This window comes from Meriones unguiculatus, chromosome 2 (genome assembly GCF_030254825.1).
Source record: "Meriones unguiculatus strain TT.TT164.6M chromosome 2, Bangor_MerUng_6.1, whole genome shotgun sequence".
Lineage (NCBI taxonomy): Eukaryota > Metazoa > Chordata > Mammalia > Rodentia > Muridae > Meriones > Meriones unguiculatus.
The window spans coordinates 21125884-21153252 of NC_083350.1; the positions used below are offsets into that span (position 1 = coordinate 21125884).

Below are 27369 nucleotides of genomic sequence, written 5' to 3' on the forward strand. Positions count from 1 at the left end.
TTTATGATGCCTTGCTGCTACTGACCTAAAGCAGTCAAGCTCTTGGCTGTAGGAGACAGAGTTAGGACAGCGGACTTTGGCTCTCAGGACAGGAAAGAAGTAGGGCTGCTGTTTTCGCCCGAGATACTAGGTACTCCTCTGTACCTACTCTCCAGTACCAGCTAGTTTTATGTCAGCTTGACACAAGCTACAGGCATCACAGAGGAGGGAGCCTCAATTAAGAAAATGCCTCCATTATAAGATCTGCTTGTGGACAAGCCTGTGAGGCATTTTGTTAATTAAATGTGGGAAAGCTCAGCTCATGTGAGTGGTGCCATCCCTGGACTGGTGCTTCCGGGTTCTAGAAAGTAAGCTGACAAGCCAGTAAGCAGCACTCCTGCATGGCCTCTGCGCCAGCTCCTGCCTCCAGGTTCTGGCCCTGTTTAAATTCCTGTCCTGACTCCCTTCAGTGGTGAACTACGATGTAGACGTGTGCGCCAAGTAAACCTTTTCCTGCCCAGCTTGCTTTTGGTCATGGGGTTATCACAGCAATAGTAACCCTAACAAGGACATTACCCAAGTGTTTTCAGGAGCCAGCGATATGTTTGCGCTTTCATATTTTCAGATTGGAAACACGGGGTGATGTTGGTATCAATTGTAGTTTAGGAAATGCTGTTAAGCTAAAAGACCTTAAACAGTGGTCAGGAAGAGGCAGACTAAGAAATATAGTATGATAATGTAAATAAAAATGCTATACCAAGTGACAGTCTTAACCTTGGTATGGAAAGTTATTCCTTATTGCCACATAGGTTCTATACATGTGCCATAAAGAACAGCAGAAGTTAACGTTGCACATGATGGTCTTAACATTAAGAGAGTAAAACTTAGAGAGACTTTTACTATAGAATTTAAAGTTGTTCTGTAAGGAAATAGATTCTTAAAACTGCAGTTTAAACTTGCCAGTAGAGGTAAGAATATGGCCAAGTCATTATTCAAGAAAGGTATTTTGGCTATTCACATCTCTAGGCTCTGTACCAATGAACGGCAGAGCTAGAGAAAGCCAACAGCACCAAGGTGACCTGTCCCATAGGTTGATGTACACAGTCCACAAGTACTATCTGCTTTCCAGCAAAACATGCTGCTACCACCCTTTCAATGTTATTATTCATGTTTCAGAGTTATTGGTTTGTTTTCTATGGAGATAATTGGGGGGGGGGGACTGTGTGTTGTCTTTGTGAATTAAAGCTGCTATAATGAAGTACCATTAGCCAGATAGTATATAAAATAATAATGGAAATAGATTCCTCACAGTTTTGGAGGTGGGAGTTCAAGATGAACATGCATACAATTAGGTGTGAGTGGGTCCCACTTGTGGTTCTTAGATAACCATCTTTTCCATTTAAATCTACCAAGGTGAAGGGCTGATAAGCTCTATGAAGTCAACAGGCTTTCTCTGGGTGGCTCTGTATTCTTAGAATTTGCTCTGTAGACCAGGCTAGCCTTGAACTCAAAGACCTACCAGCCAGTGTCTCCCAAGTGCTGGGATTAAAGGTGTGTGCCACCACCACCCAGCCAAACCTAGGGTTTTATGCCTGCTAGTCTAGCACTCTGACAGCTCTGCTACATCTTTAATGCTGTTTGCTTGTTTTTAAAATAGTATCACTTTTTGGAGGGCTCTGTCTAGTTCTGGTTGGTTTTTGTAGAAGACTGTGTTAGATGAGAGCAAGATGCCAAGTTTGTATCATCTCTTCATTGACCCTCCCAGTACCATTAATTGAAAAGGCTGTCTTTTCTCTCCCGTGTTTATTTTTGGTACCTATGTTAAGAATCAGATGACTGTAGATATGAGGGTTTTATTTCTGGGATCTCTGTTTTGTTCCACTCAGCTTTGTATCTTGTTTCTTCTAGGCATTTTTGTTGTTTTAAGTTGTTTGTTTGTTTTATGTGTATGAGTGCTTTGCCTGCATTATATGGACATGAATGTCTAGTTCTCATGGAAGCCAGAGGATGTGAAAATCCCTGGAACTGAAGTTACAGATAGTTGAGTTGCCATGTGAGTTTTGGGAACTGGAAACCTTAAATTCTCTGGAAGACTAAGTCACTGTGCCAGCTTTTCTAGTCCAATATGTATGACTTTTAATGAAAGTATCAAGCTGTTGATTAATGCAGCTCTGTGGGTGCCTCCAACTCAGTTCTTTTTTTCAGTATCACATTTCCTATAATGGATCTTTTGGGTTTGTCTGTGAGTTTTAGGATTGTACTTGATAGTTTTTTTTTTGGGGGGGGGGATACTAGACTTGGGGGGAGGTGGCAGGTAGGGAATAGGGATTGCACCAATCTGAATTGTTTTAAGTTCTGTAGAAATCTTAACAGTAATTCTGCTAGTCCCTGGTAGGAGAGAAGAGTCTTTTCTTTTGGTGTGTGTTTTCAGTTTCATCAAAAGTTTTGTAAGTGTAGAGGGTTTGTTTTTTGTTTGTTTGTTTGTTTGTTTGTTTTTGCTTCCTTCGTTAAATATATTCCCAAGTTGTTTGTGAATGGGATTGTTTAACAAGAGTTTAATTTTTTTCATACAATATATTCTGATCACTTTCCCTTTCTCCAATTCTGCCCACATCCTTTCCACCTTTTCCCCACCCAACTCCTCAGCCTCTCTCTCTCTCTCTCTCTCTCTCTCTCTCTCTCTCCCTCCCCCTTATCCCCTCTCCCTTTCTCTCTGTCTCTTTCTCTCAGAAAGGGGTGGTGGCAGGAGACAGACAAACAAACCATGCTGGGTGGTGATGGTCCTTGCCTTTAATACCAGCACTCAGGAGACAGAGTTAGGTGGATCTCTGAGTTCGAGGCCAGCCTGATCTACAGAGTGAATTCCAGAATAGCCAAGGCTACATACCCCCAGGTACTGACTGACCCCCAGGTACTGCCCTGTTACGTGCAGGTTAGGCTGTAGCAAGGGGGAGGGGGAGTTAACACATTCCTTGGGCTTTCTTAGGGACTATGTGACCCTAGTCACACCCTAAGGTTTGTCTGGGCGAGGGACTGCTGCTGGACCCCTGCTCTGAAAGGACTGTTTTTTTGCCCCAGTCCCAGGGATTGAACCTTTCACTTTTTGGTTAGGGATAGGAGCTCATGTCCATTTCCCTCTAGCTTAAACCTGTGCAGACTGCATGCTGCAACAGTCCCTGTGAGTCACTGTGTGTCGGTCCTCGATTCTGAACTGTTTCCTTAGTATCACCCTCTGTCTGTTACAGTCTTTCAGCCTCTACTCAGAGCTCCCTAAGTCCTGAGAAAGTCTTTTCCTGTGCCAACGAATTTAAGGCTATTCCACCTTTCTCTTCTATCAGATTTGGTGTATTTGGCCTTATGTTGAGGTCTTAATCCATTTGGAGTTGAGTTTGGCTTCTTTAAAAAAAAAAGAAAGAAAGAAAAAGCAAAAAATGGTGTCCATAGGTTTGTGGACTTATGGCTGGGTCTTCAGTTCAATTCTATTGATCATGTTATCTATTATCTATATTGATTATGTTATCTATTAAGCCGATAACATTCTGTTTTTTTAAATCTGGGATGTTAATACTCTAAGCAGTTTTTATTATTTTATTGATTATTTTCATTATCCTGGGTTTTTGGGGTTTCCATATGAGATTGAAAAATGTTCTCTTGGTTTCTTTGAAAAATTGTCTTGGAATTTGAGAGGGATTGTGTCGAATCTATAAATCGATTATTGATAAGATGGCCTCTTTCATTATATTAATCCTACCAATACATGAGCATGGGACATCATTTTGATCTTATAAATGTTTCAATTTCTTTTAAAGTTTTTATTATACAGTCTTTCAGTTGCTTGGTTAGTTATCCCTCGTCGATGTTTTGTTGTTGTTATTGTTGCTTGAGGTTATTGTGAAAGGTATTTGTTTCCCGTTTCTTTCTCAGTCTGCCATTTGTATGTAGGAAGGCTGTTGATTTTTGTTGTTGTTGTTGTTAATTTTTATCCTGCTACTTTGCTGAAAGTGTTTCTTGGCTGTAGAAGTCCCCTGCTAGAGTTTTTAGGGTCGTTTATGTATAAAATCATTTCATCTGCAAATAAAGATACTTTGATTTCTTTCTTTCTTATTGGTTCGCCCTTGATCTCTTTTAGTTTTCTTGATCTCTTTTAGTCTTAACTCTAGCTAAGACTGCAAGTACTATAGTGAATAAATATGGAGAGAGTGGACAGCCTGTCTTGTTCCTGATTTTAGTGGAGCTGCTTTGAGTTTCTGTTTGTCTAGGTTGATGATGGCTGTGGGCTTGCTTGTAGCCTTACTTTTTTCAGGACTTTTATGAAGGAATGTTGGATTGTGTTGGATGCCCTTTCTGCATCTAACAAGATGATTATGTTTAGCTTTCAGTCTATTTATGTGGTATATTAAATTTTTTGATTTAGATGTGTTGAACCATTCCTGCACCGCTGGGCTGAAAACTACTTGATTGTTGTAGATAATCATTTTGATATGTTCTTGGATCCTGTTTGCAAATGTTTTATTAATAATTTTTGCATCTGTTTTCATAAGAGGTATTCTGTAGTTTTCTTTCTTTGTTGGGTCTTTCTGTGGTTTAATTATCAGGGTAATTGTGGCGTCGTAAAAAGAATTAGGCAGTATTTCTTCAGTTTCTCTTTTACAGAATAATTTGAGTAGTATGGGTGTTAATTATTCTTTGAAGGTCTGGTAGAATTTGTGCTGACTCCATCTGGCCCTGGGCTCTCATTAGCTGTGAAACTCTTAATTACAGCTACTTCACTAGAGCACATTGTCTGTTTAACTTGCTTATCTGATCTTAATTTAACTTTGATAGGTCTATGTGTCAAGAAAAGTAAGGGCTCTTGTATGTAAGTTGCAATAAGACAAAGAATAATCTAGAAAGCCAGGGATGAAAGGGCTAGGAAAATCCTGCATTTGTCCCAAGAGCCTTCAGTGGATGGAATTGAGATAGGAGGAGGGGTACCTGCTGGCTGGTTATTAAGAGCTGAGAGTGAAAATGGAGATATTATAATGGAGGACAGGAAGGATGATGTGAATTCCCTACCTGAGTCCCAATTTGGCATGGCTGTTGGTGGTTCCAGGTAGATAGTGTTTTTTGTTATCTGAGGCTCCTGACACAACAGAACAGGAATAAGCTAGGAAGGCGGGGTCCATTGGCAGGAAGAGAGCTGAGTCTATACCAAGGTTAGGTGTAATTCCCAAAAAATGCATGTTTTTAATTGATTAAAAGGATAGACTTTATATTTATATTGGTTTTTGTACTGTGCAGCTTATTAAATTTGCCAATTCTGCAAGTGTTTTGGTAGAATCTAGTTCTTTTTTAATGGATCATATAATTTGCAAACAAAGATAATTTTACCTCTCTTTGTATACACATTCCTTATAACGCTTTTACTTTCATAATTGCTTTTGGCAAAAGTGCTGTATTGAAAAAGTAGATATCCTTGTGTTCTGGTAGTCCTCCTTTTAGTGTGGCGTTGGCTTTAGGCTTGTCACATGTAGAAGTTGTGTTGAGTATTGATTATTTCATAACTGATCTGTTTGGGATTTTTATTGAATACATGCTTTTTCTACATCTAAAAAGATAATCAAAACTTTTTATAAGCTAATATGTTGTTAAGTCTTCTAATTTTTGTATATTTAACCATTATTGCACTACAGTAGTAAATGTCACTTATCATGCTGTATAAATTTTTGACTGTGTAGTCAAAATTGATTTGTCAGTATTTTGTTGGGAACTTTAGTGTTCTTTGTTCACCAATGATACTAGTTGTGTCCTTGTCTGGTTTTAGTGTCAGAGTAATGATAACCTTGTACAATGAAATCTAACTTTAATGGAGTATAGTTTTCAAGTCACCTTGAAATAGAAGATATCCAGTTACTGTCCTCCGAGGAATTGTATGGTGTTCGGTTTTTTAAAAAAGAAGAAAGAGGGGAAAGCACATATTTGGTCACAGAGTGTTCTGTGTTGATTATGAAAGTAAGGAGAAGGAGAAAGGTGTTTTCATAATGTCACCCCCTACCCTTTATACTAGGATTTTGCATGAGTTGATGAAAACAGAATGTGGGCATTGTGTGAGCAAGTCAGTTAGATGAGAAGATGAAGAAGGGCTACAATGTGCAGTAATATACTTTAATCATCATAATAGTTACTGTGACAGCAATATTATTAGTTACATTTAGGGACGAGTATAAAAGCTAACAAAGGCCTAGAGTGTGGTTATTTCTCATAGAACGATCTGGTTGTCATAGAGATGCTACCTGCCACAAGTGTGTTGACTCAAAAAAAATTTATTATCCCAGAAGAGATAAGTATTTATTATGAATCTAAATATGAGTGGTGATGTCATGAGAAAAGAGATTTAGGTTACCTCAGATTATATGTCCCAGTTTAGTAATCGTTTCATAGTAATAGAACACAGGAAATCTTAAGTCGAGACACTTTTCAAATATGTTGATAGAAACATCAAGTAAATGAGTTACAATAAAACGGGAAATTTCTGCTATCAGCCTCAAATACTGAAGACATTCTTAATCTTTTGACTTGTTTCTACCTGATAGTTTTTACCTAATAGGAATAAGTATATTAGGTCAGACACAGGTGGGCAGGGAGTGATTAAGAGAACGAAAATTCAAGATAAGTTGTAATTAAACTCTGGACCTGCAATATTCTGTTACTGGGAAATCAGGGTTCCCTTGTATGTTACTGGAATTTTGGGGAGCTGTTGAGGTTGTTAGTCTTTATAATTAAAAAAATAATAATAATAAATGAAATTTAAGAACAGACTCAGGCTGAGCATGGTGGCACACACCTGTAACCCCAGTACCCAAGGAGGCTGAGGCAGGCAGATCTGTGAGCTCTGGGCCAGCCTGATCTACAAAGTGAGCCCAGGATAGCCAAGGCTTCATAGAGAAACCCTGTCTCATGTTCCCCCTGCCTCCCTCAAAAAAGAGATTCAGAAAAGCTCAAGAACAATTTTTTATCAGTGAAAAGAAAAACACTCCCTGTGGGCCTGGAGAGATTGCTCAGCAGTTAAGAGCACTTACTGCTCATACAAAGGACCCAGGTTCAGACCTCAACACACACACTGCCTGTAAGTTTTATTGCAGGGATTCTGGTGTCCTCTTCTGCCCTCTGCAGGCACCGACCCAGGCAGCCTCAGCCTGCTTGCAAGGAAGTGTGTGTGTGTGTGTGTGTGTACACTCACACGTGTGCACACACAGGAAGGAAGGAAGGAAGGAAGAAAAAGAAAATAAGGATATTTTTAAAAGAAAAGGAAAACCCCAGCCATACACTATCTGTAAATATTGGTAGCTGCCCAGAGATGTAAGCAGCTACATGAAATAGAGGCAGCTTCAAAGAAAGACTGAAAAGGTCCAAAACAGAAAAGGCCAGCATCTGAAAGGAAGAGATAGAAGATAAGAAAAAGGAAAGTTACCCAGACTTAACAGAACTTAATGATGGTTCTGTAGCAAATGTACAGAGAGTCGGGGTTCTAGCAAGGAAACATGTTATCTCATTGAAGGGATAGTTATTCTTCCCATCTTTTTATCATGACTTAAGAAATATCCGCCTTCCTGAAGGGGTGGTTCCTTGACCAGAATATTGGGGGGTGGGAGTGAATTAACGAAGAAAACTAAGACCAGATACCACTTACATGGTCATCAAATGTGAGGCACATGGGAAAAACAAGAACAAACAAAATTAGGGAAATAGGGATGTCTACATATAAAGAGGATGCACAAAAGTTGTTAAGTTCTAATTGGTTACCAGAAGCAACACTTACACTATATAAACACCATCCTAAAATCACAAAGTCACAGAATTTTATTGGGGAGAAGAACAGCAGGCTCGAACATTAAAAGATTATTTTTATACTTTATAAAAGTTAATACACAACACCTAGGGCACAATTAAGGTTGTAAGTCATTATAACACATGGCTATTTTGGATCAAGGAACATAAATACACAGCACAATTTTATTCCAGTAAGATTCTGGTAAACTAAATATCCATCAAATAAATAATAGACTTTTTGAAAAAAAAAGTATTTAGCTAATTTATGAGTCACTGAAGAATGCAGACTGTGCAGACTGTCATACTAGCAAGAGGCCTAATACAACCAGGTCTGTGGCACTACTGTTACTCTACTGGGTAAAGTTGAGTCCAAAAGAATTGTCAGGTATTCAATTGCCCAGAAACTTTAGTGCTTACAAAGCAGGAATGTTGGCCCCTAGTCAGGGCTTCTCACAGAGGGAATACACAAGATGAGTTGGTCTTACCAGAATTAATTCCAAGGACAGAGCATACCATCCCAACATCAGAAATGGAGTCCTGCCTGGTCAGATAATACCCTTACCAGCCATCAGAGCTCCAGGGAAAGAGAGAGAGAGAGAGAGAGAGAGAGAGAGAGAGAGAGAGAGAGAGAGAGAGAGAGAGAGGAAAAAGAAATAGAGAATTATATCCCTCAGACCCTAGAATAGTATGGTCCTGGGACTTTGAACAAGACTTCACTGTCTTACAAGCATGCAGAAAGTGTCCCAGTGGTACTTCCAGCCAGTCAATTCTAGTTAAAAAACAAATCAAAATTTACTTATTCAAAGACTTGTGAGCAACAAGTGGTTTAGTCCTGTGGCTCCACAAATGAACCCAAAATTACTGTGACATAAATGACAAAAGACTTTTGGCCACACTAGTATTGAAATAGATTACAAGGAAACACAAACACACAAATTATCTCAGAAAGATCATCAGAAACAGTTGAGTATAACACCAGATAGAAGCACTTCCAAGAACATAACATAGAAGACAAATATATGAAGTTAATTAGGACACTGTTACTTCAAGCATACATTTCTACCCATAATTTTTACAAAGAACAGGACACACTGGGAATTCCTAAGGGAAGGGATAGAAAATAAGAAGAAGGGACAGAGAGTATGGACAGTAAAGATCCACATGGTAAAATATACCACTTGAGCTTCTATCTATTCAAAAAGACATGCAGGCACCCCTGGAATGTATATGTGGACAATGATCTGAAGAGATGACTCAGTCATTAAAAGCACTTGCCACTCTTCCAGAAGACACAGGTTTCTTAGGGCTCTTATTGAATGACTTAAAACTGCCTGTAATTCCTGCTCCAGGAGAGCTGACATAGTTTTCTGGCTTCCACGGGTATCTGCACATACACATTGAAATACAAATAAGTCTTTAAAAAGTTAAGTGGAAGATAGATAGGAACTAGAAAGTCGCATGGTATGAGATATGAAAGACAGTACAGAGATATGAAGAACATAACACTCCAGTGAAAAAGTTTAAATTCAGACTATTAACAAATGCAGGCCATATACTTTTAACTTCATTGTGTAGACTACAGAACCAGTGCTTGTAGACAATGCTCAAAAAAAAAAAAATGCAGTAACAGTATTGGACAGGCTCAGGCTTAGGTTTTGTAGCAGTCTTGCAATTAAGGCATCAATGCTATGGAACACTGTCTATGGATGTCCTGAGTTAGTAGGAACTGACCAGAGAAGTGACTTAAGTACACAAGCAGTACCCCTTGATGAAGGAAATATACAGTGGCATTTTCACTTACCATATAATACTTGATGTAGGCTTATCTGTGAGAACCTGTTAGAGAGTGATGTTAATTATTAGAGAGGAAATAGGGCTGATCTTATAAGCTGGATAATTCATTAATAAAAGTGTTTTATGATGATAGATTTTGCTCTCTCTGTCAGTTGTCTACTTCAGACAACAAACCTTCAGGTAAAAGTAGGAACTACTGGGTTATTGTTGAAATCTTACTGACTCTTAATAATAATGCAGTTTCACATTTAAGGTCATCTGTTTTCAAAATGTTAGAATAAGTTGCTGAGCTAGAATAGGAACTATATGTTAATAGTTCTTATAATTCTGTCTGCTGCTGAGAAACGTGGATTTAAAAAGGCTAAATAATTTCCTCAAAAATACTATTAAGACCTGGCTTTTTTAAGTCCACAGTCTTTTAAAATTATATCTTGCTTTTCAGTAGAGTGAGGGGAGGTAACTTATCTTTGAATTATTGTATGTGCGTGCCAATCACTTGGAGCAGGAATTACAGAGGGCTGTAGCAGCAGGTGTAGGTGCTTAGGTCCTCTGGCAGAACAACAAATACTCAAAACTGCTGAGCCATTTCTCCAGTCCCTAGAATTCTTTAGAGAGGATCGCCCTTTGTAATCCAGGCTGGCCCCCATCTTGGGATCCTCCTGTCTGCCAAGAACCTTGTCATGCTGAATTCAACACTAATGTCAAGTCAACTCATGAGCTATCTTTTTTTTTTTTTTCTTTCTCTTCTCTTGATATAGGGGGAAAAAGAAGATAAAACACCAGGCTGTTTCTTATCATTGTTAATAATGTATGTAATTTACAACTTTATTAATATTGTTTAAAGGCTGTTACAGAATAGATGGTGCTGATCACAACTATCCAAACCTTAATACTTGTGAAAGTAACTTATTTACAGAGTGGTGTGCTATGAGGAGTAGCATGCAATTCTGTAAGATCACTGTTGAAGTAGTCATCATTTAACTTGTTGACTTGTGCTTGAAGCCTGAGACCAAAGTAAATGGAATTATGTCCCCAAAACATCTGTGTTCCCATTGGTTCTTTGTATAACACAGAGTTTTTACAAACATCCCAGTTGTAGTTATGAAAGCTTGTTAATGTTACCCTCCATGATGTCTGCTAAGCAGACTGCTTGAGTTTAAAAAATGTGTTTTACGAAATGGTAAAATCCCAGTGCCTTAAAACTTGTATCTTGCCATTTTTCCTGCAGATTAGGTACCAGTTTGTCTGTCCTTTTGTTTCTAATAATGAACAGCGGTTACCTTTCAAGTAGTTTGACTTAAAATGGAAATCTGTGTATATATAATACAGTATCTTTTCTAAATCTAGTTTCTGTAGAAGCTGAAACCCATCACCATCCTTCAAAATGCAATGGAATGTACCACGGACTATGTCTCGGCTGGCACTCAGGACATTCTTGGAACCACAGAAAGCTGGGCTCTTTGATCACCATCGGAGCATAAAAGGATCGTTACTTTTGCACAGAGATGACTACAGAATGCTTTGGACACCACACCTTCGAAAGCAGTGGCTACATTTACCTGCTGTTCAGTGCCTTGCAAAGCAAAGTAATCTGTTAGATACTCAGCCACCTCAGCTCAGGGTCCTTCACCAGGAACGATGGGAACACGATTTTTTATCCAAGAGGGTTTTATCTTCCAGTGCCACATCCCACGAAACTCCGCCTGAAAAAAAGGAAGAGCCCGATCCATTACAAGACAAATCTATTAGTCTTTATCAACGATTTAAGAAAACATTTAGACAGTATGGAAAAGTTTTGATTCCTGTGCATCTAATAACTTCTGGTATTTGGTTTGGAGCATTTTACTATGCAAGTATAAAGTAAGTTTTTGCTTAGTTGACTGCCTCTCTCATTTTATCATAATTTAGTCTTCTTCTTTATAAGGCCTTAAATAGTTTTACTCTATTATCTGTACATGTATATGTGTGGGTGAGTGTGGGCAGGTCAGAGGACACCTTGCAGGAGTCTGTTCTCTCCTTCCACCTTGTGTGCCCAGGACTGAGCTCATGTCAAGCTTGCAGGCAAGCACCTTGAGCCACCAAACCATCTCACTGATCCTTAACTATTTTTAAAGATTTATTGTGTTTCTAATATGCATGTGTGTCTATGTTGGGGCTATGTTCATGTGAATGCAGGTACCCACGGAGGCTAGAGGCATCAGATCTCCCCTAGAGCTGGAGTTACAGGTGGTTGTGAGCTATCCTACGGAAGTGCTAGGGACTAACCTCTGGTCCTGTGCAAGAGCAGCTGTAGCTTTTAGTCTTTATTTTTTGTTTTTTCTTTAGTTTGCTACTTGATGAGTTCTTGGTGGGTTCTTCTCCTGTCTCCCAAAAGTATCTTTTCTTTGGCTTGGCTCAGCTCCTCCTGACCCAACTGTCACCCACTGTTGAGGGAGCAGAGGGCTTGGATCTTCTTCACTGTAGTTCTAGAAGGACAGGGTTTGTTTTTTTTTTGTTTTTTTTTTTTTATGTAATTGATGCTGTTCTGTTTCTTTGCATTATAGTCTTTGTTAAAATCATTTTCTATACATGTTTAATTTTTGTAGAAGTCCTCAGAACTGCCCTATTTTTGATAGAAGGTTCCTAAGGCCATTTAGTCCTGCTCTCTTCGTCCTGCTTTAGTCACACTATGTCTCCTTTGCTTGAGCCACGTGTATTCTTGTTGAAGATTATGTCGTCTTCTAGTTTCGGGTCTTGGGGGAAACCTTATGTCTTTAGTTAATTGAATGTGAAGTTCCTGTTTGGCCCATTAAAAAGAACTGCCTTCTTTTACTTCTTGCTTTCTTTGATAAACAAATTATGTTACTGAAAAAGCATCCCCAAAATAATTTGGAGATACTAGTTATATTTCAGATTTCTTTAGTTCACCTAGTGCAGTGGCAGATTCTGTTGTGCCCTGTGAAACATGTCATTCTTCATCTTGTCTTTCCTTTTTTGTTGTTTTTTTTTTTTCCCTGTAAAATCCTATGTCCAAAATATAGAGGTGAGACTGCCTGATTTAAAATCACGCACCTTGGACATTACAGCTTTTCCTGGGGCCATTGTGAGACTCTGCCAGCCAGAACTAGCACCTACTGCCTAACACCACAGCCTGTCCTAACGGGTGCAGATTATACATGATGCAAAAGTTCACCTGCTTAAGTGCAAGACTTAATATTTAGAAAATAGTCTTATCTACAGAAGAAAACAAATTGGTATATGTTCCAGTGAAAATGGTTTACTCTCAGGTTGAGTTGGTTTTATTAAACTCCAATTTTCCATCTAGCTAACAAAAACATTATAATTATTTTCATTTTGTCCTAAGCAGAAAACACTCTTTGCTTGTTGGTTGCCTACTACTATTAAAGGGAGAAAAATACTGTTTCTGGAAGGATGGACATTGGCATCCATCTTTATTACTAACCTGTTCGTCTTAGTTACTCCCATAATCTGAAAGCAGAGTACATTATAGATTGAGCTAAGTGGCAGTATTCTGGAGCTCTGCATGTATTTATTTCAGACAGAGCTAAGTTATGCTAACAGGTATATTTTATACTGAGCTTCCTGACTGCTGCCGCTGCCTGGCAAAGGGTGGCAGAGAGCCTTGTTCTTTGAAAATAAGTGTTCTGTGTTATCAAATATGGCTCAGTAACAATTATATTGTCCCTGCCTTCAGGTGCTTTGTGTCCAGAGACCCTGGGACCCATTCTCATTCATGTGTACTGTACTTCTTCTAGACAGTGAGCATTCTTCAGACTTTGTTGACCCGTCCATAAACTGACAGGTAGTGAGCCTATTCCTGCCAGGCCAGAACGTGGCAAAGAGTAGATCTTCTGGTTTGGTTCAGATTCTTGTTATTAAAATAAATGGCAATGAGTTTATTACTGTCTTTATGATAATTTTTTTTCTTATTCATTACTAACTTTTCATATTTGGTCAATTTTCTCTTATTATTGGTGTTAAATGTATAGTTTTTTATGTGTTGGGTTTACTTGAACCTAGGAAATAATAAAATTTCATAATCATCTTTATGCTAGAAGATTAAACTAGCATGACAGGATATTACTTTAAGGACTAAAGACTGTCCATTAAGAGGCCAAGTTTAATATTGGGTCTTTAATAGGACTTTATTGTTATCTAAAAAGAAAATTGAATATGCAGATAAATGGTATTATATTGGATTCCTGATTGGCTTTTGAAATACACCTTTTTTAATAGTTCTTCCTGCTGCTCTGATGTCCTCATATTTTGATGCTAGCTAGTCTTCCTGGATAATGATTAGCAGTGTCTACTATACTATATGAAGAGTAGCTTGTGTCATAGTAAGATCACCTTTTCCCTCAATTAAACCAATTATTTAATATTAAAAATAAATTAAATTAAAAGCATGCAACTATCTTAATAGCAACTATCTTAATAGCATGTCCCTTTCTTAGTGACAAGTAAAGGGGCAGATATATTTGAGCAACCTGAGGGCCCTGCCTTAGGTAAAAGGCCCACTTTTATGTTCCAGGCTTGGAACAAAGGAGACAGAAAGATGTTATGTATACCTGCTGTCGTGCTAAATCATACATAGCTCAACCTGAAGAAGAATATTTAACATGAATTTCCTCATGAGAAAATCCCAATCCCAAATTGAGTCCTTGCTATCCTGAATATCTAAAAATACACATGCCTTCTTTCCCATCCCAGGTTCTGCAGGTCATCTCTAGAGAGGAAGAGATTAGAAATAGGAAAAGGAAATGTATACTGAGGCAAGTTTTTAAATTACAGGTTATATATTAATAGACTTTTTTGCTATATGTGTATTAAATTTCCTGGATGTGATAATAATTTTGTGTGGATGATTATTGTTTTGATACAGATATATGGGGTATAACAAAATGAGGAAACTAAAGTTACAAAAGTCAGGGCTTAGCAACTTGGGGAATTTCTCTGCTTTTTTTTTTCTGAGAATCTGTTGCAATTTTGTTGTAATTATTCTTTACCTTCCTTTTGATCTTATAATCATAAAAGCATACATTTAGGATATGTCAAACCCACAGAATCATTCGTTTTTTGCATATTATAAGTGATATGAAAGGTAAAAATTTAATATCCTGAAATGTAAATTGGAGTGTTGTAAGGAAGATGTTTGGGGGAGGAAATGAAGATCTAGTAAATAAATATATATATATGATTATATCTGATTATATATATATATATAATACTGCTCTCCTGGTTTACATAAAGACATTATTTTAACTAGAATAAAAGTGCCCATGTTTTAAATAGACTAATTAGGCCATGGTGAGATAAAGGATGACAGTACTACTTGTATACTTCAAGAAAGGTGTGAAAGTGAAGTGAAAACATTTAATAATACAGAAACAACTGATAAACTTTTGTGGGGTGAGGGGAAGGAGTGGTTTGGTTTGGATTTGTTTAGTTTTGTTGCTGCTTTTTGAGGTAGAATCTCACTATGTAGCCCAGGCTGGCCTCCAGTTCTTGAACCCTCAGCCTTAGCCTGAGCAAATAAAATTTTATATTATCCAATTTGTAGTTTGTTTTCAGATAATTTCTGAAAATACTGTCTCTAAAGGTTTGATTATATGTGACTTAATTTATGTTTCTTTTGCAGAGGAGTGAATGTTGTCCCTTTCCTAGAGTTCATTGGATTACCTAACAGTGTAGTAGACATCCTGAAAAACTCCCAAAGTGGAAATGCCCTGACAGCATATGCCATGTTTAAGGTGGGTTCCTTACTTACCTGACAAATTACACATTCATTGTAAAACTCACATCTAGCTATGAGTTATATATGTGTGTGTGTATATGTATATGTATGTACGATTTTTCACCTTTTTTATTTCTAGTGAAGTGCAAGTACAAGAATAGAACTATGGCTTATGCCTTAAAAATAGCCAAGTCATAATGTGCCAGGATCAGGTATCTTTGTGCCCCCAACTTATTCTTGAAATCCAGCATTTATTTTATTGTTTACAATAGGTCATCCTTTCCTAGCAAGTGGGATTGTAAGGCTTACTTTAAACTGTTCTGTGTGACACAATTCAGCTATAGTGTATGGCAGCCTATTTGGAGCTGATGGCCTAATTGGAGTGCGTATTTGCTGTTTCTGAGCAGTGGAATTTGGCCTCCTGGCCCTGGCTCTAATGTAAAGCTCAGTGTCTCAGAGACTGACTCTGGCAGTTCTACAGCAGAGGGCTCTAACCCTGAGAACTAGACAATAAATTCCGTGCAACCTTGGTAACCAGACAGCATGTTCTGTGTAACCTTGAGTGAGCCCTCCTATGTTTTGGCCAAGTAAAGTCACTTCCATGACAGACTGCTTGTATTTTCCTGCTATTTAAGTGTTAACTTGACATTAAGTAGACGACACCTTGATCAGAGCCTAGACTTGGTGTCCTTCTTTGTGTCTCCCTGCTCCTTTTTCCCCAGCCCTCACTCAGGTGGTATTCAGGTGTCACTGCAGGCCAGTGACAGAAGTGTTTAGATTTTTAAATCTCATTTTCTTTTTGAAAATACAAGATTCTATGATATCTATAACCAAATAAAATGAACATTTTGAGAAAGTAGGTATTACTTCATTGTGTTGTATAAAAGTACATAGAATAATGGCTGATAGTATTATTCAAATGTATTTTTTTGTTGTCTTTACTAGAATCATCTGAACTCATGGGCAGTGTTTTCAGTGCTTAATTGCTGCATTTTTATCACATTAAAGTGTACTAAATTTATAGTGTTTTATACTACAGTAGGTTAAGTTGAACAATAATATATTTATGCTGGTGGCTTAAGTCATTTTTCTGATTCTCCTTCTACATGGGCTGTAACTCTTCATATTATCTGTTTTAAATATGTTTTCTCTATGTGCTTAATAACTTTCAGGAATTTAGGGTCCTGTGTTTGTGGTTGTGCTTAGTTTATTTAGAAACTTACAAATTCTATGGATTTCTTTCTCCTCATGTCCCTCTGTGGGGTGAAAAGTGGGGAGTATGATCCTGTGTTTTCTATAACCCATAGGACCTCAAGTAGAAGAGCAGAGGAGCCTTTTGTCCTGAAGGCAAAGCTCCAAGAGTACTGGGCAACTAGCTGGGTACATATCTGCGCTCCCTCAAATGCCCTTTAACATACACCTCTAGTTTACTCAGATTTATCCAGCCCTGACTCTATGTCAAGTGCCATGCCAGGAACTAGGAATTCATTCAATAAAGAAAACACTGTCAGGCCAGGTATGGTGGCACATGTCTTTAGTTCCAATACTTGGGAAAAGGAAACAATTCTCTGAGAATTGTTCAAGACCAGCCTGGTCTACATGGCAAGTTCTGAGACAAAGAACCCCTTTTCTCATAAAAAGAAAATAAATGAAGAAAATAAAAATACAAACACTGCCACGTACCTTCCACATGGAGCATATATTCTAGGGGTTAAGAGTGGAAGGGAATGGGCAGTTGAAGAGACAGAGAAGGAGGGGTTAAAAATATACAAGCATGCACCCACACACACAGTGTGTATGTATGTGTATAAACACATATATATGTTGATTTAAATTATTCTAAATGTTACTGAACTTTAAGAAAGAATATGGTTAAGAATGCTTTAGGCTCTTGGAAGAGGAATAGCAGTTCAATTCCCAACACTTTCGTGTTGGCTCATTTGTAACATCAGCTCCAGAGAGTCCAAAGCCCTCCCCTGACCTCTGTGGACACCAGGCACACATACAGTGCACATACTTATGTGCAGGTAAAACATTCATAGGCATAAAGAAGTATTTTAATATATTTTTACAAAGACTAAGCCAGATAAGGAGGTGTGTTGCTGTGTGTTAGTTTGGGGGCCTTTTGGTTGGTTGGTTTTTAGTTTTGTTTTGTTGTCTACCCCATCCCTTATCTGTCCCCAAGATTGCAAATTTAGATGGGAGGTTTTCTAAGCAGTTAGCAAATTGATCTGGCAGCTCTATGGAGGAAGAGTCCCAGCAGAGAAAGCCTTAAGGGATGCAGGGTGCCAGCTGGGAGCCATTGTAGCTGAAGTGAGCAGGAAGCGTCAGCCTGTGTGGTACAGGGCACAGAAAACTGTTGAGTAACTACAAAGGTGTGACTGTTTCAGCAAAGTCACTGCAGCTGCCGTGCTGATAACATTCCACTAAAACCCCAGGCTTCTGAGATGGGAACAGGGGTGAGGGTGGGGGAGCTATTTGTCACAGCACCCTAGTGCTCTCAGGAGAGGCAGTCAGAAGTAACTGGATAGTGGATATGTTTTATACAAATTAACGGGCTTACATAAATTTATGTTAAAGAAATGTATTAAGAGCTATTCATTTTGGGATGAGCAGCTAGAAAAACAGAGTTATTGTTTCCTGTGGTAAGTAAAATTTTGGAAGAAGCAGGACTGGCTGGGACAGTTGAGGTCAGTAAGTTTGCATGTATTGAGTTTTAAAGTGGAGTCAGACAAGCAGGTACAAATAAATTAGTTAGCCATACAGAATTAGAATTCAGGGAAGGGGTTCAATACTGAGATGTGAATTAAGAATTCTTACTATATAGATTGTTAGGAAATGTGTGCCTGTAGAGGTTACACACGGGTTCACAGATCACACCATGAGATCGTTCCACGTGGGAGGTTTATTAGGGGAAGGGGGGAAGGGGTCGCAGGGAGACAGGCAGAGAAGGGGGGGGGACTCCTGTTCTCTTTATAGGGTGATCCAGAGCATGCGAGGGTGGTTCCAGGTGGTCAGCAGGTGGTCTGGGTGTCTTCCCAAATGCCTGATACCCTGTCTGTCAGGCCCCAGGGGCTGCCCGTAGAAGTGCCTGCTTGCTGATCCCAACATAGATGACACTACAATCATGAACCTGGGCAGACCATCATGGGAGTGAGACACTGGAGAAAAGAGTCTACAGACCTTGTTGAAAAGCTAAAGTGGCCAGTGAGCCTGAGAAAAGCCAGGTGGGGGATGGTCCTGGCACCAAGTATTTGGGATTCAGGCAAAGGGAGCCATCTTAGAGTAGGGCAGGTGGTTCACAGGTTCATGGTGGGTGTGGTTTCACAGAGGCCATTAAAACTGGTAAGAGCAAGTTGGTGGGAATAAGGAGACAATTGTGAGAGAGATTGAGAAAGCATAGTTGGTGCTTTCCAAATACTGCTGTGTAGTCTACCTGCTGGAGTTCCTGGTACCATGTGGCCATTTGTTTTTGTAAAGCTCTTCCACTGCTTCACGTCTCTTGGCTTTTTGTCCTTTTCTGATCAAAACATAGAAGGGCTGTCATTCAGACCCTGTAGTGAGATGGGAGCATACATGCAGAAGATGATTTGATTGAGAGTAGAGCACAAATGAATCCAGCAAAGAACTAGTTGACTTTTTCTCAGCCTCCTCCCACTGTTTGAACTTTGGCTGCATTGCAGCTCCAGATATGTAGTACATGGCAGAGATGTGAGGGCACAAAAACAGGAGCACCTGTATTGCTGTTAGCAGAATTTTGCCCTCTTTCCGCTACGTGGTCTGACCTGGCCCCATGCTCATTAGCATTCAGTAAGGTGGTCAGTCTGTGACAACCCTGAAATTTTAAGTGAAGTAGTCTGAGGACAGATGGCTTACAATAAGTCTGCAGGAAAAGTATCCCTTGTTAGAAAGACAAACAGTATAGGGTATTATACTCACCTTCTCAAACAATAGTTTATGCTGATTATTACCAAAAATGTAATTCCAACATAATTTTGTGTGTAGTCACAATCAGATGTTAATTCACCTGTTTGCTTTTCCTTCCCCTGAAGATTGCAACGCCTGCCCGCTACACTGTGACTTTGGGAGGAACGTCCTTTACTGTGAAGTATTTGCGAAATCATGGCTACATGTCAACCCCACCACCTGTCAAGGAGTATTTGCAGGACAGAATGGAGGAGACTAAGGAGCTCATCACAGAGAAGATGGAGGAGACAAAGGACAGACTCACTGAGAAATTACAGGAAACCAAAGAGAAAGTTTCTTTTAAGAAAAAAGTGGAATAAGACTGCCTTATTATAGAAAACCCTACACTTTAACCCTCTGTAGACTCTGGGCAGAGAACATGTTTCTGATTCCCTCCCCCACCCCCTTTTTTGGTTACTTGCCTAAAAGTATTAGTTCCCTGAGGGTTAAAGAACAAACTTAATTTCTTTTTTTTTAAGTTAAATAACAGTGGGGGAGGTGGAAATCATTGTTTTCCAAAATGAACTTTTAACCCAGCATACAAACTTTATGAGCTGCAGCAGTAAGAGTACTTAATGTCCTCGAAGCAGAGTTGTTTTTCCATATCTTCAGAATGAAATTTGCTTCATGTTCTCTGGCACCTGTGTACTGGGCAGTCCACTTGTAGAGTAAGTCATGAAATTCTGTGGGAAAGAATGTACACCGTTTGAACTGTGGATAAAGAAAGGGACTAGAGAAGTTACCTGCCAGTTAACGTGTAGACCTTATTTCAAGAAGGTTATGAAAAAAAATCAGTCTTACATTTATAAACAAGATATATTGGCTATGTAATGAAATGGAACTTTTAAAATGGTTTTTAACTGCAGCTTGTCAAAATCACATTTTTAAAGCAAATTCTTTTTCAAACTTGACTATGCATGGTGATTAGTCACATGGACTGTCAATTTCTTTTAACTTGTGTCTTCTCCAATTATCTTTGGAGAAAAGTGAAAGTTTTATAAACTTTATTATTGAAATCAGATACAACAGCAAGTCAAGTTTACTGTTCTTACTACATTAAGCTTTGAAAGAGCAGTGATTTTGGCAAGAGCAAAAGTCTGTGTAAGTGAGTATGGACAAGAGTGGAGGCTCATGGGTAGTGCTTGCAGAGGTGGGCAGTATACCATGTGGGTTCATTCATGAGTTTCACAGATCTCTCCTACTACTCTAACCCCTGTAGGATTTTGGTCTTTATATCCCTGGTCAAAACAAGAGAGGCCTGTCTGGCATGCGTATCATTAGTATTATGGCTAATATTTCTTATATTGGAAGGGAAAATTATTTCTTAAATATTCTACTGGACTTTTTAAAGCAAAAAGTGTCACTGCTTGTAATGAATCAGTCAGTGGCTGTCAGACAAGTCCCAAGAGTGTAGAGTGTCTGTTTGTGTGTCTCATTTTGCACTAACAACTTTCCTTCAGGTCTGACCCTTGACTTGACACTGGATTAAGAAATGCCTTTTTAGGGGGCATTGTTTTTAACTTAATGTCAGGAGAATGTCAGAGACCTTGCCATATAGCTATCCCATTCAGTCCCTGTTATATGGCTGGGTTTATGTCCAGTGCTTAATTTGGCCAAATTTAGATAATGGAGAAATGACTTCACATTTGATACACCCAGTCATTATATTAAAACACTTTTTAAGTAGAAATGCTATGGTTGAAGTCTTTCTAGGTTGGAAGAATTACTTAACAGAGGGGAATTTGTCCTGTCTCTCTCTCTTGTTTGTTGGCAGCATGATTAATCTGAGGCAGAGTTCAGTGCACTGCCACACATTGATGGCACACTTTCAGTTATAAACAGAGCAACATTGCAGCATGCTTATTAAATAGTAAGATATTAAATGCTGACATGTTAACATTTTCCTCCCCTTTAAGCCACCAAGAATGCTATGCTGAAATGTGCTGTTATGTAGAATGTTTTTTCTCCTAAACCTTTTACCTGTTATAATGCATAATTTGGGAGCTCTTAAGACATTGCTAATAATCATGAGACTGCAACTTTCTTGTCCTGAGTAGATATCTTCTGCCCAGTCCACTGGAGGCTTATCTCCATCCAGTTTTATGTCTGGGTTATGTCTACCCAGTTACAGCAAATGTGAGTAGATGCTTGTGTGTGTTTTTAAATCCAATGAAAATATCCTTAAAGATTTGAGAAGTTATATTGTTACTATTTGGCATCGGAAATGTCATAAAAATGCTGTTGCCAGCTTATAGGGAACCCTGTAATGTATTCATAGCAGACAACAGTTAACATATCAACTTAAGTTATCAAAATGTATAATATATTCATAGACTTTTGTCTGTGTCGAACTGCATTTTATTTACAGTGAAGCTTGTGTTTCTCTGAGCTGCAAGAAAAACCAAGCAGCTCCATGCTGGTGTGCACATCTGTCCTTTCAAAAGACATAAAGACATTGATGTTGTGAATGGATCTGTGACTGAGATTTTTTTTTTTTTTAATGGACAGAAAGCATTTGTCCAGCAAATTAATAAGGTCAAACGAAGGCTTAGTTTGTTAAGGAATAAGAGTAAAACCAGCCTTTTAAAATATCACGTCGTTATTGAGAGCCTTTTGTGGAAAATGAGGTGGTGTTTGGATTTCACCAAAAGGAAAATTACAATTAGCCTCCTTGCACAGTGAAATAATAAAACAATAAAAAATATAATATTCCCCTGCATTTTCCATTGTAAATGTCCTTCCATATTCTCATTCCAGAGTAAAGAGCTAAGTTCTTTATGCTTAGGGGGAAACTGGAGCTGGTTAGGGTCTTGTTTTGGTGGTCTTAGACCATGGCTCTAGGAATTGTAATCATCTTTATAGTTTGGGCAGAAGAGGTGTTTGAAGAAAAGGAAGCTGTATTTTAGACACACTGAGCTTTATACTGGGTGCAAATCAAGATTTCATAACGGCTTCAGATAGAAACCTATTGTAGATGATAAGAGCAGTGAGATGAGCCAAAAGTGACTTTAGCAAATGAGGTGGGGGGAGGGGATGAGTTCATCTTTTTTTTAATTCTTTTCAAAATAGAGATTTTTACAGCATACACATACATTTTTACTAAAGGGCTCCTAAAAAAAAAAAAAAAAAAAAAAAAGGGTTGTTGTAGAATTAAAGGAATAATTTTCCTGGTAGCTGTACCAGGAAAATTTGTTTTCTGATATATTGTTTCAGATTTTCAAAACTGAGTCTCTGTAAGACCAAAAATATGGAAAATTGAAATGTTGCAAAGTTCTTCCTGACCTATTTAAGTGCCCTTCTTACATGCCATTTACTTGTTGGCATTAAGAACTCACTGTTGAGTTGCCTTAGGCAGGGACACAGTGTCAGAATCATCCAGGCATTGGCCCCATGCCTGATTAGCATCTGAGCATGTGGCGAGGGATATGTGGGTCTCTGAATTGGAAATTTGCAGAACAGGGGAGAAGGGCAGCAAACAGTGAGGAGAGTGTCGCCTTCAAGTAGTAACTGTACTTGGTCTCCATTGGCCTGTGTGCAAGTTATTGCCAATTTTGTATTAATTGGGGTTTCCATGAAAAAGAAGAGGGGGCAGAGAAAAGGAAGGAAAGAAGGAAAAAAAGAAATGAAATGTAGGTAGGTAGATCATATACCTGAAGGACAGCAAAGTCTGGACTTCATCATTTTCCTGATGATTAGAATGGTGTCAGGACCACTCCTTTCCCAGAATTCCTTTCTCCATGAACTTTGGCCTTCTTACACTCTCAGCTTCTCATAGTTAAAGGGTCACTGAAATGATTTTTCCCTCTGAGACTTTTTTTTTCCTTCCCCTTTGTGACTTCTGTGTTCATTCTAACTAGTCAAAACAAGTTTGTGACTTATCCTGTGTCTCCAGGATTGAGCTTCAGAAATTGGGCTGTATTCTTCCCTATACATCACTGATAGGGAAGACACTGTTAGTGACTCAGTGTCCTGTGGAGATTATTTGGTTATTTTGATAAGAATGCATCCTGATTGTAGAACCGTTGAGGGCAGAGGGCACCATGCTTTATCCTGAGGATTTGCATGAATGGCCTTGACAGGAAGTATGTATGGAGCTCAGAGTATGGCTTCTTCTAGAGTATGCTGTGGGGCGTCACACTGTTTTCTTTAGGAAATCAGAACAAACCTTGGATCGTGAGAGTACGACTCTTCGCCACAGCATTGATTCTCTTTCCTCCTTTTGTCCACTTCTCTTTGTCCAGCCTTTTCTGTCTTGATTTTGGCTGATTTCAATGTCAGCAGTCTCTGAAGTGAGAGGGGCATGTGTGCACGGAGTATGCCCGTTTAAGTCCATCCAGCAGGTCTGTGAAGCTCAGCTCTTGGTCAGTGTGAGGAGCAGCACAGAGCCGCCTTCCAGGGACCTGAGGCCTCCAGCTGCAGTTGACTGGAAGCACTGGTTTCTAGAGGAACAACACTGAAACCTAACTTCCTTTTTATTTCAATATGATGAAATTTCCCCTTTTTAATCTGGGCACATAGTAAAAGGCACTTTTTACCATATTTTGACAATTCCAGAAAGGTGCTACACAAAATAGCATCTCTGTGTCATGCCTTTCCAATTAAATGTTAACTCTTAATGCCTGGATTTGATTTGTGAAAGGACAGTGGCATGTTTATATGAACATAGTTTCAGCTGTTGCCTTGTTTGCACCAGTGAGTTCTAGATTGGAAATTCTATGATGTGTGTTTTTCCTCGCTTGAATTCATACTTCCTTAGGATTCTTACTGCGGTGACCAAGTTGTCACAGCTGCTTTATCTCTCTCACATGAAGGGTGTTGGGTGTCCTGACCTGCTTGGCTTGGTGACGCAGTGTACAGACATAGGGCTGTGTTGCCTGGGACCTCTGTCGACATGAACATTCTATGTCCTTGGTGAAGCAAAGGCAGGTTATGGGAGACACACAGCTTGTATTCTGTACTACTTTTGATCGGTAACAGGTCTGCATTGCTCCAAAGTAAAAAATGCTGTCACACAAAACCTGATGCAGTGTTTGTTGAGCAAGCCAGACCCTTCATTAGTTGCACTTTGTGGGGGGAGGGGGAGAGCCAGGCCCATATTTTAGATTGTGGGCTTTTACTTTTGTTTTTACCCCTGATAATAACTCCAACCCCAGGCTAAGAGACCTGTAGAATTTGACACTGTGTGGGTCATGTTAGGATGTTGAAGTCCTGTTTTAATTGAAGAAAAGACAAAAAGACCTGGGTCTGAGGTTCAGCCAGTCATTACTTGTGAGGTCCATTTCCCTTGTGCCAGGTACTTAAGCCAGTGTATGCTCTTGGAGTTAAGGGAAAATGGACGTCAGGCCAGTTCATTACATTGTCAGTAATGCATACCCCGGTGCTTCTGCTGATACCTTTCATCTTTTGGAGTTTACCTTTTAACTTACTTTCAGCTCTACTTGGTTTATCTTATTTTTTTTTTTAATGGCCTGAAAGGGAAACAGTTACACTATTCTGTAACTTTATTTTAGGTTTATTTTCCCTTTAGTTTGGGATGACTAGGGTCAGGGTGGGAGACTAAAGGGTCTAGTCTTACTCTGTTCTCTGGCACCATCTAGTGAAGCTGGCCTTAACAAAGCAGGCTGCAGTTTTCATGCAAACTAAAACCATGCTTGAAACTACTTTCTCTTCCAGTCTTAAAACACTTTTTGCCTTTTCCTAAATCCACACTTGAGAGCAATGAAGGAGAAAACCTCAATCAAGTCTAGATTATATAAGAATGTTAAGTACTTCACATATCCAGGAACACGTGGCCACAAGAAATTCCCAGAAATTGTCTCCTTGATTCAAAATGAGTTTACCTTTTCCTTCTTGCCCATGTATAGTACCAGTGGTCATTGTGTCTGAACCTGTGTCCGTGTCATACCTGAGGCCAGCTGAGACTGATTTTTCCACTTAATTGCTGCCAATTACTAGAGCATCTGAAGCCATCAGAAACTGATTTATGGAAATGTTTTGACTCAGTGAAGTTCAAGATACCTCGGGATATCTTGCTAGGTTTCACAGAGAGCGCTTTTCCCTCACCAAGTCCCATGAAAATGACGTTTTAAAGCAGGTGATGCAGCTGTGTCAAGAGGGCAGCTATCCAAGAAGTATTCTCAGGACCACAAAATGGAAGCAAAACACCTGGCACTGCCACAAAACTGTGTGCAGCACAGCACGTGTGATCTTCACTGCCTTGGCAGATGTATGCCTTGTGTGTAGGGGACAGCAGCCACAGGACCTGCACCTAGAGTTAGCATAAGGACTCATGTGCCCAGACCTTTAGGTTAAACAGCGAGAATGATGGAACCTCACTGGCTAGCAGCTGTCACCTCATGTGGACACAGGGTATGGAGGGCCGCCACCTCTGCCGTAGGTGGTCCCTTGGATAAAACAGTTGCGTGTACTTTATAGGTGGAAGTTTGGAACTAACTCCAGCTAGGGACATTAATTATCTGAGGTCTGCTGGGCCCAGGGTCTGAGCTGCTCTTTGCTGTGCATAGAAGGTTTACAAAACCAAGTCAGCATTGGAACCCCCACTAAAGATGCTATGGTAAGTAGTGTCCCAGCTTACCTCAGGGTAGCAGGAGAGTCTCGGCACGTGGGGACTAGGGCTGGGGTGCCTGGGAGGAGTGAGGAGGCACAGGTGTGTGTGGCCTTCCAACTGTACTTGCTGTTTTTTCATGTGATTGTTCTTATGCTCACAAATGGTTGGAAACCGAAGAAATGCTAAGCGAGGGCACAATCTGACAGGTTAAATTGCATGAGCATAAACCACTGAACATAACTCTGGTGTTTAAGGTCTTCAGTGGAGTGAGTTACTTTAAAGGCCTTGTAGGGCCATGGTTTTAGCATCACTGTCACACCCACATTATTAGAACCAGCTTTGGCTCTTAATTTCTTTTTGGGGGAGTGAGAGTAAAACAGCAAATGAAATGCAATCTTGACGCACAAGTTAAAGTCTTGACAGAAGTACAGCATTTAAAACTAATTTTCAAATGCAGGGGTTTTACTTTGGGGCTGCTGTTTCAAAATGTGTGTTTTAATTAGAGTCTCTGTAGCCAAACAGATCAGGACAGTATAGTGAGGGAAATCTTGTTTTAAGTAATGTGCTTCTTCTAAAGTGTCAATGCAAGATTGCCACAGAGACACAGAATTTGTGTTTTGGCTCAAAGGCCCAGTGTGAGCTGCTGTCTGCATCAGGTCTTACCAGAGGCCTTCAGAACTTGGTGGGTCCTCAGCCAGGAGTCCTGAGCAGAAGGTAGTCTCCACAAGGCAGCCTTCACTGTGGGCTGGAGTCCTCCCCCTCCTGGTCTTCAAGGGCTCTGCTGCCTTGCTGTTGCAAACCTGGTGCTCAGCAGTGCCCCCTGGTGTTTTGTTTCCCTGAAGCAACTCAACCTGGGTTTTGTTTCCTTTGAGAGGAACTCAATTCTGCCAATACTGAGGGCAGAGGGAAGGGAGAGCCTGAACCCTGCCATCTTTTGCTTACACTAGTGGTTGGTTTGAGAGACCTGGAAGTGGTGTCTCTAGCGAGCAGAGCTGAAATTTCTGAGGGCGTAGTGTGGTTTGCTAGTAACTAAGGATGAGAGGGCCTATGTTTGCTTGCTACAATTTGTAAACCCCTCACCAGGATAGCCTCACTCTTGATCTAAAATGATTTGAGGCCCACACAGTTATTCCAGTAAGACCTTAAAATTTTGTTTCCATTTGTTCATTACAAATGTACAGAAATGGAAAAATAAATGATTCTACTATCATGCTAAACTCATTTCTTGTGTGGTAGGTTGTGTGGGGTTTGTGCACAAACGTTTTATCTGGAACACACACTGTTACTCAGAGCACAGATCACATACTCTGTTGGCGTGGGTGGCAGAACCTCTGAAGGCCTCCACTGTCAGGGAATGGTAAGCGTTTGTTGACACTTGGCTTGCTCATGACAGCACTCCGAAGCCCCTGTGGGGTCAGATACCCTCAGGGATGTTCCCAGTTCTGAATGTCCTGTATTAGAACTGAGGATCCCGTGGAATGATCTGTCCAGGTTTATAACACTAGGAAATCCTTTTAAA

At 39.6% G+C, this 27369-nt stretch overlaps 1 protein-coding gene across 2 annotated transcripts in view; it reads left to right on the forward strand.

Annotated features, from left to right (window-relative positions):
* The window catches only part of Fam210a (family with sequence similarity 210 member A), a 37966-nt gene extending 10895 nt beyond the window's left edge, over nucleotides 1–27071 (forward strand). Inside the window, exons 2-5 of one of the 2 annotated variants that reach the window (XM_060377119.1) lie at nucleotides 10341–10390; nucleotides 10930–11442; nucleotides 15221–15332; nucleotides 19369–27071. In XM_060377119.1, coding sequence (XP_060233102.1) covers nucleotides 10967–11442; nucleotides 15221–15332; nucleotides 19369–19602 — 822 coding nt within the window. In that variant the 5' untranslated portion in view covers nucleotides 10341–10390; nucleotides 10930–10966 and the 3' untranslated portion in view covers nucleotides 19603–27071. The remainder of the gene's footprint in view (nucleotides 1–10340; nucleotides 10391–10929; nucleotides 11443–15220; nucleotides 15333–19368) is intronic. The other variant, XM_021658849.2, reaches the window with a different exon arrangement.
* The last annotated feature ends 298 nt before the right edge of the window (nucleotides 27072–27369 follow it).